Source organism: Delphinus delphis, chromosome 6 (assembly GCF_949987515.2).
Source record: "Delphinus delphis chromosome 6, mDelDel1.2, whole genome shotgun sequence".
NCBI classification, from domain to species: Eukaryota; Metazoa; Chordata; class Mammalia; order Artiodactyla; family Delphinidae; genus Delphinus; species Delphinus delphis.
In genome coordinates, this window is record NC_082688.1 from 111,534,230 (window position 1) to 111,549,889 (window position 15,660).

Genomic DNA, 15,660 nt, shown 5'->3' on the forward strand with positions numbered 1-15,660 from the left:
GTGGTCTTTCTTGCAACTACTCCACTCTGCTGGTGTAGCAGGCGGACAGCCATAGACAAGTAAGTGTGACTATGTTACCAACTTTATTTACGGGCAGCGAAATGTGAATTTCATGTAAACTTCACATTTTACAAAATAGTATTTATTAATAGTTACTTTTCAACTATTTAAAAATGTGAAAACCATCCTTAGTTTGTGGGTCTACAAAGACAATAAGTGAAGCAGATCTGCCTGGTGGACAGGAGTTTGCAGACCTCAGATCTAGGGGATGCAGACGTCGAATTTAACGTGTCTAAAATAGACCAGCTCTCTCCACCCCCAACGCACAAGGCTCCACATCTCGGTAAACGCTGTTCAGTTACGCATGGCAACAACTTGATGCTTTTCCTTAATCCGTCTCTTTTTCTCTTTATCTCTCTCTTTTTCTCTTACATCCCAAACCTAGTCCTGTCATCTGAACCTTCAAAACACACTCAGAGCCCTCACACTTTTTACCAAATGAACTCCTGGCACGTTAGTCAAACCACCTATGACGAACCCACTTGATGAAGTGATGTCTTACCTAGTCTATTGCATGAGCTGCCCTAATGTCCAGTCTTAGCAAACTCAATCCACTCTCCAGATTAATTCACAATCCAGAAAGATCTTTCTCTAAGATAAGTCAGCCTGGTCTCCACTCTTCTGTTCAAAAAACTCTCAGCTTCCCATCCCACACACAAGGAAAACCTCAGCCCATACTTGGGCCTACGAAGTCCTCAAGTCCCGATTCCCTCTGCTATCTTTGGCCCCCTTGTCCACCACTCCTACCTCTGCTCCAGCCAAACCAGCCTCCCTGTTGTTTCCGGAACACTCTTTCCTCAAGGTGTTGCATGTCTGTACTGTCCCCTCTCTACCTAGAGAGCTCTTTCTCCATAGATATGTGTGACTCACTCCCTCATTACTAAAAAAAGTTTCCCTAACCAAAGAGTATCAAATAGCACCTCTCACCACCACTTTTTTTCCCATTACATTCTCTGTAGCACATACCACCTCTTGTCTTAGGACACATTTACTTGTTTCCCTATTTTTTCCTGTCTTTTCCTCTATAATGTAGACTCTGCAAAAAGACTTTTTTTCTTGACTGCTGTATCCCCTGCTGATAGAACGTTAGCTGAATGAATATAGAAATGAATGAAATGACATCAGAACTGTCAAACGGGCAGATGGACATGGAGGGGACACCTGTCCACGTAGGCATCATATTTTGGGCTAGCCTCTTCCTTGTTTCATCATGAAAGCTGGTAGAGGCGTGTTGCCTAGTTGCTAAGAACAGGGGCTTTGTGTTAGGCACTTCCATCCTCCACCTCCTCTCCAGCTACCAAAGTATTTTTGGAAGGTATATTCCATTGTGTATATCTGCCACATCTTCTTTATTCATTCATCTGTCGATGGACAGTCAGGTTGCTTCCATCTCCTGGCTATTGTAAATAGAGGTGCAGTGAACATTGTGGTACATGACTCTTTTTGAATTATGGTTTTCTCAGGGTATATGCCCAGTAGTGGGATTGCTGGGTTGTATGGTAGTTCTATTTTTAGTTTTTTAAGGAACCTCCATACTGTTCTCCATAGTGGCTGTATCAATTTATATTCCCACCAACAGGGCAAGAGGGTTCCCTTTTCTCCACACCCTCTCCAGCATTTGTTGTTTGTAGATTTTTTGATGATGGCCAGTCTGACTGGTGTGAGGTGATACCGCATTGTAGTTTTGATTTGCATTTCTCTAATGATTAGTGATGTTGAGCATCCTTTCATAGGTTTGTTGGCAATCTGTATATCTTCTTTGAAGAAATGTCTATTTAGGTCTTCTGCCCATTTTTGGATTGGGTTGTTTTTTTTTTTGATATTCAGCTGCATGAGATGCTTGTAAATTTTGGAGTTTAATCCTTTGTCAGTTGCTTCATCTGTAAATATTTTCTCCCATTCTGAGGGTTGTCTTTTCATCTTGTTTATGGTTTCCTTTGCTGTGCAAAAGCTTTTCAGTTTCATTAGGTCCCATTTATTTATTTTTGTTTTTATTTCCATTTCTCTTGGAGGTGGGTCAAAAAGGACCTTGTTGTCATTTATGTCAGAGAGTGTTCGGCCTGTGTTTTCCTCTAAGAGTTTCATAGTCTCTGGCCTTACATTTAGGTCTTTAATCCATTGTGAGTTTATTTTTATGTATGGTATTTGGGAGTGTTCTAATTTCATTCTTTTATATGTAGCTGTCTTGTTTTCCCAGCACCACTTATTGAAGAGGCTGTCTATTCTCCATTGTACATTCTTGCCTCCTTTATCAAAGATAAGGTGATCATATGTACGTGGGTTTATCTCTGGGCTTTCTATTCTGTACCATTGATCTACATTTCTGTTTTTGTGGCAGTACCATACTGTCTTGATTACTGAAGCTTTGTAGTATAGTCTGAAGTCCAGAAGCCTGATTCCTCCAGCTCTGTTTTTATTTCTCAAGATTGCTTTGGCTATTCCAGGTCTTTTGTGTTTTCATACAAATTGTGAAATTTTTTGTTCTAGTTCTGTGAAAAATGAATTGGTAGTTTGACAGGGATTGCATTGAATCTGCAGATTGCTTTAGGTAGTACAGTCATTTTCACAGTGTTGATTCTTCCAATCCAAGAACATGGTATATCTCTCCATCTGTTTGTATCATCTTTAATTTCTTTCATCAGTGTCTTATACTTTTCTGCATACAGGTCTTTTGTCTCCTTAGGTAGGTTTATTCCTAGATATTTTATTCTTTTTGTTGCAATGGTAAATGGGAGTGTTTCCTTAATTTCTCTTTCAGATTTTTCATCATTAGTGTATAGGAATGCAAGAGATTTCTGTGCATTAATTTTGTATCCTGCTACTTTACCAAATTTATTGATTAGCTCTAGTAGTTTTCTGGTAGCATCTTTAGGATTATCTATGTACTGTATCATGTCATCTGCAAACAGTGACAGTTTTACTTCCTCTTTTCTGATTTGGATAACTTTTATTTCTTTTCTCCTATGATTGCTGTCGCTAGAAGTTCCAAAACTATGTTGAATAACAGTGGTGAGAGTGGGCAACCTTGTCTTGTTCCTGATCTTAGTAGAAATGGTTTCAGTGTTTCACCATTGAGAATAATGTTGGCTGTGGGTTTCTCATATATGGCCTTTATTATGTTGAGGAAAGTTACCTCTATGCCTACCTTCTGCAGGGTCTTTATCATAAACAGGTGGTGAATTCTGTTGAAAGCTTTTTCTGCATCTATTGAGATTATCATATGTATTCTGTTGTTTTTGGATGGAATGTCCTATAAATATCAATTAAGTCCATGTAGATTAATGTGTCATTTAAAGCTTGTATTTATTTTCATTTTGGTTGATCTGTCCTTTGGTTAAGTGGGGTGTTAATGTCCCCTACTATTTTGTGTTAATGTCAATTTCCCCCCACCTTTTTTTTTTTTTTTTTTTTTTGCAGTACATGGGCCTCTCACTGTTGTGGCCTCTCCCATTGCGGAGCACAGGCTCCGGATGCGCAGGCTCAGCGGCCATGGCTCACGAGCCCAGCTGCTCCGCTGCATATGGGATCTTCCCTGACCGGGGCACGAACCCGTGTCCCCTGCATCGGCAGGTGGACTCTCAACCACTGCGCCACTAGGGAAGCCCTCAATTTCCCCTTTTATGGCTGTTAGCATGTGCCTTATGTATTGAGGTGCTCCTATTTCGGGTGCATAAATATTTACAATTGTTATATCTTCTTCTTGGATTGATCCCTTGATCATTATGTAGTGTCCTTCTTTGTATCTTGCAATAGTCTTTAAAGTCTATTTTGTCTGATATGAGAATTGCTACTCCAGCTTTCTTTTGATTTCCATTTGCATGGAATATCTTTTTCCATCCCCTCACTTTCAGTCTGTTATGTGTCCCTGGGTCTGAAGTGGGTCTCTTGTAGACAGCATATATATGGGTCTTGTTTGTGAACCCATTCAGCCAGTCTGTGTCTTCTGGTTGGATCATTTAATCCGTTTACATTTAAGGTAGTTATAGGTATGTATGTTCCTATTACTATTTTCTTAATTGTTTTGGGTTTGTTGTTGTAGTTCTTCTTCTCTTGATTTCCTGCATAGAGAAGTTCCTTTAGCATTTGTTGTAGTGCTGGTTTGGAGATGCTGAATTCTCTCAACTTTTGCTTGGCTGTAAAGGTTTTAATTTCTCTGTCGAATCTCAATGAGACCCTTGCTGCATAGTGAAATCTTGGTTGTAGGTTTTTCTCCTTCAACACTTTCAATATTTCCTGCCAGTCCCTTCTGGCTTGCAGAGTTTCTGCCGAAAGATCAGCTGTTAACCTTTGGGGATTCTCTTGTATGTTATTTGTTGCTTTTTCCTTGCTGCTTTTAATATTTTCTCTTTGTATTTAATTTTTGATAGTTTGATTAATATGGGTCTTGATGTGTTTCACCTCGGATTTCTCCTGTATGGGACTCTCTGTGATTCCTGGACTATTTCCTTTCCCATATTAGAGAAGTTTTCAACTATAATCTCTTCAAATATTTTCTCAGACCCTTCTTCCCTCTTTTTCTTTTAGGACCCCTAAAATTCAAATGTTGGAGTGTTTAGTGTTGTCCCAGAGGTCTCTGAGACTGTCCTCAATTCTTTTCATTCTTTTTTCTTTATTCTGCTCTGTGGTAGTTATTTCCACTATTTTATCTTCCAGGTCACTTATCCATTCTTCTGCCTCAGTTATTCTGCTACTGATTCTTTCTAGAGAATTTTTAATTTCATTTATTGTGTTTTTCATCATTGTTTGTTTCCTCTTTAGTTCTTCTAGGTCCTTGTTAAACGTTTCTTGTATTTTCTCCATTCTATTTCCAAGATTTTGGATCATCTTCACTATCATTACTCTGAATACTTTTTCGGGTAGACTGCCTATTTCCTCTTCATTTGTTTGGTCTGGTGAGTTTTTACCTTGTTCCTTCATCTGCCGTGTGTTTCTCTGTCTTCTCATTTTGCTTAACTTACTGTGTTTGGGGTCTCCTTTTCACAGGCTGCAGGCTCATTGTTCCCGTAGTTTTTGGTGTCTGCCCCCAGTGGCTAAAGTTGGTTCAGTGGGTTGTGTAGGCTTCCTCAGGGAGGGAACTAGTGCCTGTGTTCTGGTGGATGAAGCTGGATCTTGTCTTTCTGATGGGCAGGTCCATATCTGGTAGTGTGTTTTGGGATGTCTGTGATCTTATTACGATTTTAGGCAGCCTCTCTGCTAATGGGTGGTGTTGTGTTCCTGTCTTGCTAGTTGTTTGGCATAGGGTGTCCAGCACTGTAGCTTGCTGGTTGTTGAGTAGAGGTGGGTCTTAGTGTTGAGATGGATATCTCTGGTAGAGCTTTCTCCATATGATATTACATGGGGCTGGGAGGTCTCTGATGGAGCAATGTCCAGAACTTGGCTATCCCACCTCAGCGGCTCAGGCCTGACACCTGGCCAGTGCACCAAGACCCTGTCAGACACACAGCTCAGAAGAAAAGGGAAAGAAAAAAAAGGAATAACTAAATAAAATAAAATAAAATAAAAAGTTATTAAAATAAAAAATATTAAAAATAAAAAAGTAATTAAAAAAACGAAAGAAGGAAGAGAGCAACAAACCAAAACACAAATCCAGCAATGATAACAAGCACTAACAACTATACTACAAAAAAAAAGTGGACAGACAGAACCCTAGGAGAAATTGTAAAAGCAAAACTATACAGACACAATCACACAATGCAGCAAACACATAAACACCAAAAGAGAAAAATGAAAAACATATATATATATATAAAAAGAGAGAAATCAAACCAATAAACAAATCTACCAATGCTAATAAACTCTAAATACTAAACTAGGATAAACATAAAACCAGAAACAAACTAGACACAGAAAGCAAACCCCAAGTCTACAGTTGCTCCCCAAGTCCACTGCCTCAATTTGGGCTGATTCGTTGTCTATTCAGGTATTCCACAGATGCAGGGGACATCAAGTTGACTGTGGACATTTAATCCACTGCTCCTTAGGCTGCACAGAGAAATTTCCCTTTCTCCTCCTTGTTCGCAAAGCTCCTGGGGTTCAGCTTTGGAGTTGGCCCCGCCTCTCCATGTAGGTTGCCCTCCGGCATCTGTTCTTTGCCCAGACAGGAGGGAGTTAAAGCAGTGGCTGATTAGGGGGCTCTGGCTCACTCAGACCGAGGGGAGGGAGGGGTATGGAATGCGGGGTGAGCCTGTGGTGAAAGAGGCCAGCGTGATGCTACAACAGCCTGAGGCATATCATGTGTTTTCTCAGGGAAGCTGTCCCTGGATCATGGGACCCTGGCAGTGGTGGGCTGCACAGGCTCCCGGGAGGGGAGGTGTGGAGAGTGACCTGTGCTCACACACAGGCTTCTTGGTGGCTGCAGCAGCAGCCTTAGCGTCTCATGCCTGTCTCTGGGGTCCGCACTGATAGCCGCCACTGGCGCCCATCTCTGGAACTTGTTTAGGTGGTGCTCTGGATCCCCTCTCCTTCCACACCCTGAAACAATGGTTTCTTGCCTCTTAGGCAGGTTCAGACTTTTTCCCAGACTCCCTCCAAGCTAGCTGTGGTGCACTAGCCCCCTTCAGGCTGTGTTCATGCAGTCAACCCCAGTCCTCTCCCTGGGATCTGACCTCTGAAGCCCGAGCCTCAGCTCCGAGCCCACACCCACCCCGGCGGGTGAGCAGACAAGCCTCTCAGGCTGGTGAGTGCTGGTCGGCACTGATCCTCTGTGTGAGAATCTCTCTGCTTTGCTCTGTTTGCCCCTGTTGCTGCGCTCTCCTCCACGGCTCCAAAGCTTCCCCCCCACCACCCCCCGTCTCCACCAGTGAAGGGGCTTCCTAGTGTGTAGAAACTTTTCCTCCTTCAGAGTTCCCTCCCACTAGTGCAGGTCCCATCCCTATTCTTTTGCCTCTGTTTTTTCTTTTTTCTTTTGCCCTCCCCAGGTATGTGGGGTGTTTCTTGCCTTTTGGGAAGTCTGAGGTTTTCTGCCACTGTTCAGTAGGTGTTCTGTAGTAGTTGTTCCACATGTAGATGTATTTCTGGGGAACAAGGTGATCTCCACATCTTACTCCTCCGTCATCTTGAAGGTCTCCCTGAGGTTGTATTTTTAAATGAAGTAAGGAGATGGTACAAACTCCTCACCATTCTGTTATTAAAACAAAAAAAGAAAAGCTTGAGGTGGTTGAAGAGAAGGGATTGACATCACCACCTGGTGGTTATATAGCCTAACTGCAGGAAAACCCACGTGGGAAGAAACCTCCATGATTGACTGAATAACCTGGAGTAAGAGAGGACATATGAGCTAGAAGGACCAAATAGATTTTAGTAAGAGGGCAAAAAAAAGGAAACAATAGTTAATGCATTCTTAACTTTAAAGTTTACTTATCAAGAAAGGAACTGTAGAAAGTATTTTGAATATGTTGCCCTATTAATCACAAAGAAAGCCTGTGAGTAGATGGTATTATCCTCAAGTTACAGATAAGAAGCTGAGGCTCAGTAAGTTAAATAGTCACAGAGCTGTGAAGTGGAAGGGTTGGCCCTCCCAAATCAACAGGTCTGGATTTAGGACTCACAATGATTAAAAGTTATTCAATTATACAGAAAGGACTCATGGGGTTTTTTTCCCCCCTTCCCTCAACTCATAATGACAAAATGGAATGATCTATATACCTTATATATTTAATTATTTCAACTGACTAAATAAAATATAGCAGCTACATGAATTAAAATGATTCCTAGTCTTTGAAACTAAAAAATTCCTAGTCTTTGAACTTTGAGGGCAAACTAAAAAGGTAGGCTTTTTATTTATTTTAAATATCAAATTAACTTATCTCACACCATTTACTTGTACACACATCTTAAGACTGTGGTGGCAGACAATTGTGTAATCATGTTAGCCAAGCATGGCACACAAAAGTGGGGATTATAAAAGACCCTGCCTGAGTATTGTCTTTGACACTAATCTGCAGAGAAAATTACATTTTAAGACATGGGCCCTGAGTATAGCACAGGTGGATAACTAGTAACTTCTCCATTAGGGGAGATCCAAAAACTATACTGAAAACCAACCTAGGATTATTTATCCTGGCCTTCTACCAACCCAAATAAAATACTGGATAAAACTGTCCTTAATTATAAATAGATATAATAAAATAATAAAACACATACTAAAAACAAGAAGTTACAGCTTTTGAATCCCAAACTTTGTATTTACAACAAGGGTTTTTCGGTCATCCTAAGTGAACTTTATCCAGAACTGTCTAATGAGCATATAAACTGAAAAACATCTTATAAGAAAGCACAGAAAAATTATTCATGCATTTACAGATCTTTTTCTATTAAGGAATATTTTTAAGTTTCTCATTAAAGCTATTTGCCAGACAGAAGGTACTCAGTATTCAATTACACTTTTACAGTTCAAACATTTATATGCATTTTAATTTCTTCATAGAGTAGCCAGATAACAATTAATGTGACTAATGTTTAAAATGTTTGAAGAAAAACTGACTTAGAATATTCTGAAACCAATTTTATCTTAAATGAACATGGACATATCCTCAAAATTCCAGGTATCTGTGTCCTAAAAGTAACTTGGTATGTGTATGACTGAAGAACAAAAGTTCTCTGTACCAATTCTAGAGAATGGAATATATATATATATATATATATATATATATATATATGTGTGTGTGTGTGTGTGTGTGTGTATATATATATATATATATACACATATATATATACATATATATATAGGTTTTTTTCTTAGTAGATACTTTCACCTAGGTAGGTGTCTCCTAGACACTGACCATGTTCCAAGCCAATTTTATTCTCTCTCCCCCTAAAGTCTACAATCACACCTGCTTCTTCAACGTAATATCCATCCTTCCAGGGAACAATGTATCCTCTTCGATTACCCCATCCTTCCCTCTTACCTACATGCAATAAATCATCAAAACACACAGACTTCACCTTCTAAACAGTTTTAAACTTATGCTTTCCCTTTTGTACACGTGCTTTCTCCCCCACCCACTCCCTCACGTTTTGCCCAGCTAATTTCAAAAACATGCCAAGTGTTTCCCTTGCCTGTGATTTCTTCCTCCTTTGATCCATAATCCGTACGTTTATGACAGTTCACTTTCCAGAATGCAATGCTGACCCATTTGTACCTTTTCTTTAGCCTCTTCCTGACCTCTTTGTGTTCACAGGATGGAACCAAGCTCCTTAGTGGAGACCATGTCATGAGCGCCCTGTGACACGACCCTGGCTTTTGCCTCCAGATACATTTCATTCACTCACCGCTTGATGCTTTGTATCTAGGCAACATTATACGACGCTAATATCACCTTGTTCACACGAATAACACACTTCCTTCATCTTGGAATGCTGCTTTTCCTTAACTGGCTGTTGGATTGATATGCACCATTTACAATCCAACTTGAATAATAAAAATACACAAAGATGGCTATAGAAATTGCCTCTCCTGATTCTTTTCACCTAAACAGGCCCATTTTACCCCACCCAAATTGAGTGATTCACCTCTCCAGTTTATACATGCTTCTATTATTTCATTTAACTACATACGCTTTAAAATATTTACCTATCTATTTTCCTTAAAAAAAAGTAAACTCTGTGTAAAAGGAAACACCTCCTCCATTCTGGCAGCTTTCAGCGGGTTCCACGTGCTGGCAACCATCTCCTGGGTTCTCTTCTGAGCATAATTTGAAAGTCCCCCCTCTGACTTCCAGGCTTGGCTTGTCCAGCACCCTGTCATTCAGTGGGGTCTACCTTTAGACCATTGGAAACAATAAGTTTAAGGGGTAAGACAATGCCCTCGATCATGTAACAGTTGATAAAAACAGAAGTATTAAGAAAATTAGAGGAGGACCTTCAAGATGGCGGAAGAGTAAGACGCAGAGATCACCTTCTTCCCCACAAATACATCAGAAATACATCTACATGTGGAACAGCTCCTACAGAACACCTACTGGACGCTGGCAGAAGACCTGAGACCTCCCAAAAGGCAAGAAACTCCCCACGTACCTGGGGAGGGCAAAAGAAAAAAGAATAAACAGAGACAAAAGAATAGGGACGGTACCTGCACCAGTGGGAGGGAGCTGTGAAGGAGGAAAGGATTACACACACTGGAAGCCCCTTCGCAGGCGGAGACTGCGGGTGGCGGAGGGGGAAAGCTTCGGCGCCGCGGGGGAGAGCCCAGCAACAGGGGTGCGGGGGGCAAAGCGGAGAGATTCCCGCACAGAGGATCGGTGCCGACCGGCACTCACCAGCCCGAGAGGCTTGTCTGCTCCCCCGCCGGGGTGGGCGGGGCTGGGAGCTGAGGCTCGGGCTTCGGTCAGAGCGCAGGGAGAGGACTGGGGTTGGCGGCGTGAACACAGCCTGAAGGGGGCTAGTGTGCCACAGCTAGCTGGAAAGGAGCCTGGGGAAAAGTCTGGACCTGCCTAAGAGGCAAGAGACCATTGTTTTGGGGTGCATGAGGAGATGGGATTCACGGCACCACCTATACAAGCTCCAGAGACGGGCGTGAGCTGCGGCTATCCATGCAGACACCAGAGATGGGCATGAAATGCTAAGGCTGCTGTGCAGCCACTAGGAATCCTGTGTGCAAGCACAGGTCACTATCCACACTTCCTCTCCCAGGACCCTATGCATCCCACCACTGCCAGGGTCCCGTGATCCAGGGACAACAACAACAAAAATGATAAACCATAGCCAGACTCATCAAGAAAAAAAGGGGGAAACTCAGATCAATAGAATTAGAAATGAAAAAGGAGAAGTAACAACTGACACTGCAGAAATACAAAGCATCATGAGAGATTACTACAAGCAACTCTATGTCAATAAAACGGACAGCCTGGAAGAAATGGACAAATTCTTTGAAAAGCACAACCTTCCAAGACTGAACCAGGAAGAAATAGAAAATATAAACAGACCAATCACAAGCACTGAAATTGAAACTGTGATTAAAAATGTCCCAACAAACAAAAGCCCAGGACAGGATGGCTTCACAGGTGAATTCTATCAAACATTTAGAAAAGAGTTCAAAACTATCCTTCTCAAACTCTTCCAAAATATAGCAGAGGGAGGAACACTCCCAAGCTCATTCTATGAGGCCGCCATCACCCTGATACCAAAACCAGACAGAGATGTCACAAAGAAGGAAAACTACAGGTGGATATCACTGATGAACATAGATGCAAAAATCCTCAACAAAGTATTAGCAAGAGGAATTCAGCAGCCCACTGAAAGGATCATACACCATGATGAAGTGGGGTTTATCCCAGGAATGCAAGGACTCTTCAGTATACACAAATCAATCAACGTGATAAACCATATTAACAAATTAAAGGAGAAAAACCATACGATCCTCTCAATAGATGCAGAACAACCTTTCAACAAAATGCAACACCCATTTATGATAAAAATCCTCCAGAAAGTAGGCATAGAGGGAACTTAATAAAGGCCATATATGACAAATCCACAGCCAACATCGTTCTCAATGGTGAAAGATTGAAACCATTTCCTCTAAGATCATTGAGGTTTTAATTCATACTGCCCTTATTACTCAAGAAATCTCTTGCATTCCTATACACTAATGATGAAAAAACTGAAAGTGAAATTAAGGAAACACTCTCATTTACCATTGCAAAAAAAGAATAAAATACCTAGGAATAAACCTACCTAAGGGGACAAAAGACCTGTATGCAGAAAACTATAAGACACTGATGAAGGAAATTAAAGATGATACAAACAGATGGAGAGATATACCATGTTCTTGGATTGGAATAATCAACATTGTGAAAATGACTATACTACCCTGAACAATCTATAGATTCAGTGCAATCCCTACCAAACTACCACTGGCATTTTTCACAGAACTAGAACAAAATTTTCACAATTTTTATGGAAACACAGAAGACCCCGAATAGCCAAAGCAATCCTGAGAACGAAAAACAGAGCTGGAAGAATCGGGTTCCCTTACTTCAGACTATACTACAAAGCTACAGTAATCAAGACAGTATGGTACTGGCACAAAAACAGAAATATAGATCAATGGAACAGGATAAAAAGCCCAGAGATAGGCCCACACACATATGGTCACGTTATTTTTGATAAAGGAGGCAAGAATATATAATGGAGAAAAGACAGCCTGTTCAATAAGTGGTGCTGGGAAAACGGGACAGCTACATGTAAAAGAATGAAATTAGAACACTCCCTAACACCATACACGAAAATAAACTCAAAATGTATTAAAGACCTAATTGTAAGGCCAGACACTATAAAACTCTTAGAGGAAAACATAGGCCGAACACTCTCTGACATAAATCACAGCAAGATCCTTTTTGATCCACTTCCTAGAGAAATGGAAATAAAAACAAACAAACAAAAAAAACAAATGGGACCTAATGAAACTTAAAAGCTTTTGCACAGCAAAGGAAACCATAAACAAGATGAAAAGACAACCCTCAGAATGGGAGAAAATATTTGCAATGAAGCAACTGACAAAGGATTAATCTCCAAAATTTACAAGCAGCTCATGCAGCTCCATATCAAAAAAACAAACAACCCAATCCAACAATGGGCAGAAGACCTAAATAGACATTTCTCCAAAGAAGATATACAGATTGCCAACAAACACATGAAAGAATGCGCAACATCATTAATCATTAGAGAAATGAAAAACAAAACTACAATGCGGTATCACCTCACACCAGTCAGAATGGCCATCATCAAAAAATCTACAAACAACAAATGCTGGAGAGGGTGTGGAGAAAAGCGAACCCTCTTGCACTGTTGGTGGGAATGTAAAGTGATACAGCCACTATGGAGAACAGTATGGAGGTTCCTTAAACAACTAAAAATAAAACTTCCATATGACCCAGCAATCCCAGTACTGGGCATGTACCCAGAGGAAAGCATAATTCAAAAAGAGTTATGTACCAGAATATTCACTGCAGCTCTATTTAGAATAGCCAGAACATGGAAGCAACCTAAGTGTCCATCGACAGATGAATGGATAAAGAAGATGTGGCACATATATACAATGGAATATTACTCAGCCATAAAAAAAACGAAATTGAGTTATTTGCAGTGAGGTGGATGGACCTAGAGTCTGTCATACAGAGTGCCGTAAGTCAGAAAGAGAAAAAGAAGTACCGTATGCTAACACATATATATGGAATCTAAAAGGAAAAAAAAAATAGGCATGAAGAACCTAGGGGCAGAATGGGAATAAAGACGCAGACCTACTAGAGAATGGACCTGAGGATACGGGGTGGGGGAAGGGTGAGCTGGGACAAAGTGAGAGAGTGGTATGTACATATATACACTACCAACTGTACAACAGATAGCTAGTGGGAAGCAGCCGCATAGCACAAGGAGATCAGCTCTGTGCTTTGTGCCCACCTGGAGGGGTGGGATAGAGAGGGTGGGAGGGAGACGAGAGAGGGAGGAGACATGGGGATATATAGATATATATATGTATAGCTGACTCACTTTGTTATAAAGCAGAAACTAACACACCACTGTAAAGCAATTATACTCCAATAAAGATGTTTGGGGAAAAAAAAAGGAGTACCCATCCAACCTACCTAGTTCCAGGATTGTCATTTGTTTCCACAATGAAGAATTTAATGTCTTGTTTTGGACAGTGTCCAGTGTCATGACTGTCACTCCACAGTATATCCTTGAAGAAATTATTTTGGTAGATGACATGAGGGAATTTGATGATTTGAAAGAGAAACTAGACTACCATGTGGAAAATTTTCGGGGAAAGATTAAATTAATAAGAAACAAAAAGAGAGAGGGACTGATTCGAGCAAGGCTGATTGGAGCATCGCGTGCTTCAGGGGACGTTCTGATGCTCCTGGATAGCCACTGCAAGGTGACTAAAGTATGGCTGGAGCCCGTGCTGAATGCCATTGCTAAGGACCCCCAAATGGGGGTGTGTCCTCTGATAGATGCCAGTGATTATGTGACCCTGGAATACCAGTCCTCTCCTGTTGTCAGGGGAGCTTTCAACTGGTATCTGCAATTTAAACGGGATCGTGATTTCTCTTATGAGATGGATGGACCAGAAGGACCCACTAGACCTATCTGGTCACCTGCAATGACTGGAGGAAGTTGTGCTATAAATAGGCATTATTTTAATGCAGTCGGAAAGTACAAGGGCATAAATCTCTGGGGAGGAGAACATTTGGAACTTTCATTAAGGACCTGGATGTATGGAGGCCAACTCTTTACACTCCCCTGCTCTCGAGTAGGACATATTGATAAGCAACACTTTGCAAACCACACTGGAATTGTAAAAGCCTTGGTATATAACAATCTCAGACTGGTGCACATTTGGCTAGATGAATACACGGTGAAGGATACGTCCCTGGTTTGGATAGGTGAGTGAGAGTCCAGAGAGGGACTGGCTCTAAAGAAGCCTTCTGCTGCTCTCCAGATACCAATTTTTGTACTTTTCCTTAAATTAGGGCAACCTTCAGCTGTTCACCCACCCATTTTCAGACCCTATTCTCAATCTGTTCATTCTAAGCTGCTACACTTGCACCTTACTCTTTTTTTAATCTCTAGGGAAACTCAAGTTTCTCAGAAATAAATCAACCAACACAAGAAGTCTTTTTTTTCCCCCCTAGATCTATCTTCCTCCCACAAAGATTGCCTGTCTGTGGCAAACACCTCTCTCTGCCCCCATTCCCATGGGCAAATTTTTGGATTCTCTTCCTCCACTACCGGGCTTCCAAGTGATGTGACTGCAGCTGTTCTGGGGACCACACAAGATCCTCTGCTACCTTTTTTCTCTAACAGTCAAAGATTTTTACATCAAAGCCAGGCCCCTTCATTTGTGCATCTCCCCATGGTTGAAGCCCCTTGCCGGGACCTTTAGAATGCACATAGAGAGAACATATAGATGCAGCTTCATTTCAATTTGAAAGTTCAAACAAATAGGGACAGTAACAACAAGACCTCATTTCACATACATGGGTAGAAATATGTAAGAATCTCTCTGTGATATTATATGTCCTGTTCTTGATCTAATATTTCTTTATTATTTTAAATTATAAAAGTAATAATACTGAATTTCTTGAGTGATCAGGGCAATATGAATTAAAACCTCAATGAGATATTTCTACATAGCCACCGAGATTGGCAAAACATTTTCAAAGTCTGAAAGGACCACGTGTTGGCAAGCACAGGAAGTCTCAGACACTGTGGGTGGGAGTGTTAATTGTTACAAACTCACTTTGGAAAACAGTTTGGCAATATCAAGTAATAAAAAGACATGAATATCCCATGAAAAAAAAAATAAATAAATAAAAATACAACCTCTTTTAATGAGGCCCAAACTCTCAACTGTTACAACTTACTTCAGCTAAAATCTGTACTATTTTTAAAAATTTAAGGGCCCTCTTTTATCTTCTGGCATGAAACATTTTCCAGCTTTAAAATCCCTTTTTTGCACTCAGGTTTAAAGTGACTTCTGATTTCTAATCTCTTGCCACTTAACGAGGGCTGAAATCTCCAGGCATATCTACTGAAACTTAATCAAGATTTTGCAGAACTAAAGATTGCGTTAATAAAGTTTATTTCCTAGTCCAATGGCAC

At 40.8% G+C, this 15,660-nt stretch overlaps 1 protein-coding gene across 1 annotated transcript in view; it reads left to right on the forward strand.

Annotated features, from left to right (window-relative positions):
* The window catches only part of LOC132427734 (inactive polypeptide N-acetylgalactosaminyltransferase-like protein 5), a 61,590-nt gene that overhangs the window by 44,145 nt on the left and 1,785 nt on the right, over window positions 1-15,660 (forward strand). Inside the window, exon 2 of the mRNA XM_060015379.2 lies at window positions 13,602-14,441. Coding sequence (XP_059871362.2) covers window positions 13,602-14,441 — 840 coding nt within the window. The remainder of the gene's footprint in view (window positions 1-13,601; window positions 14,442-15,660) is intronic.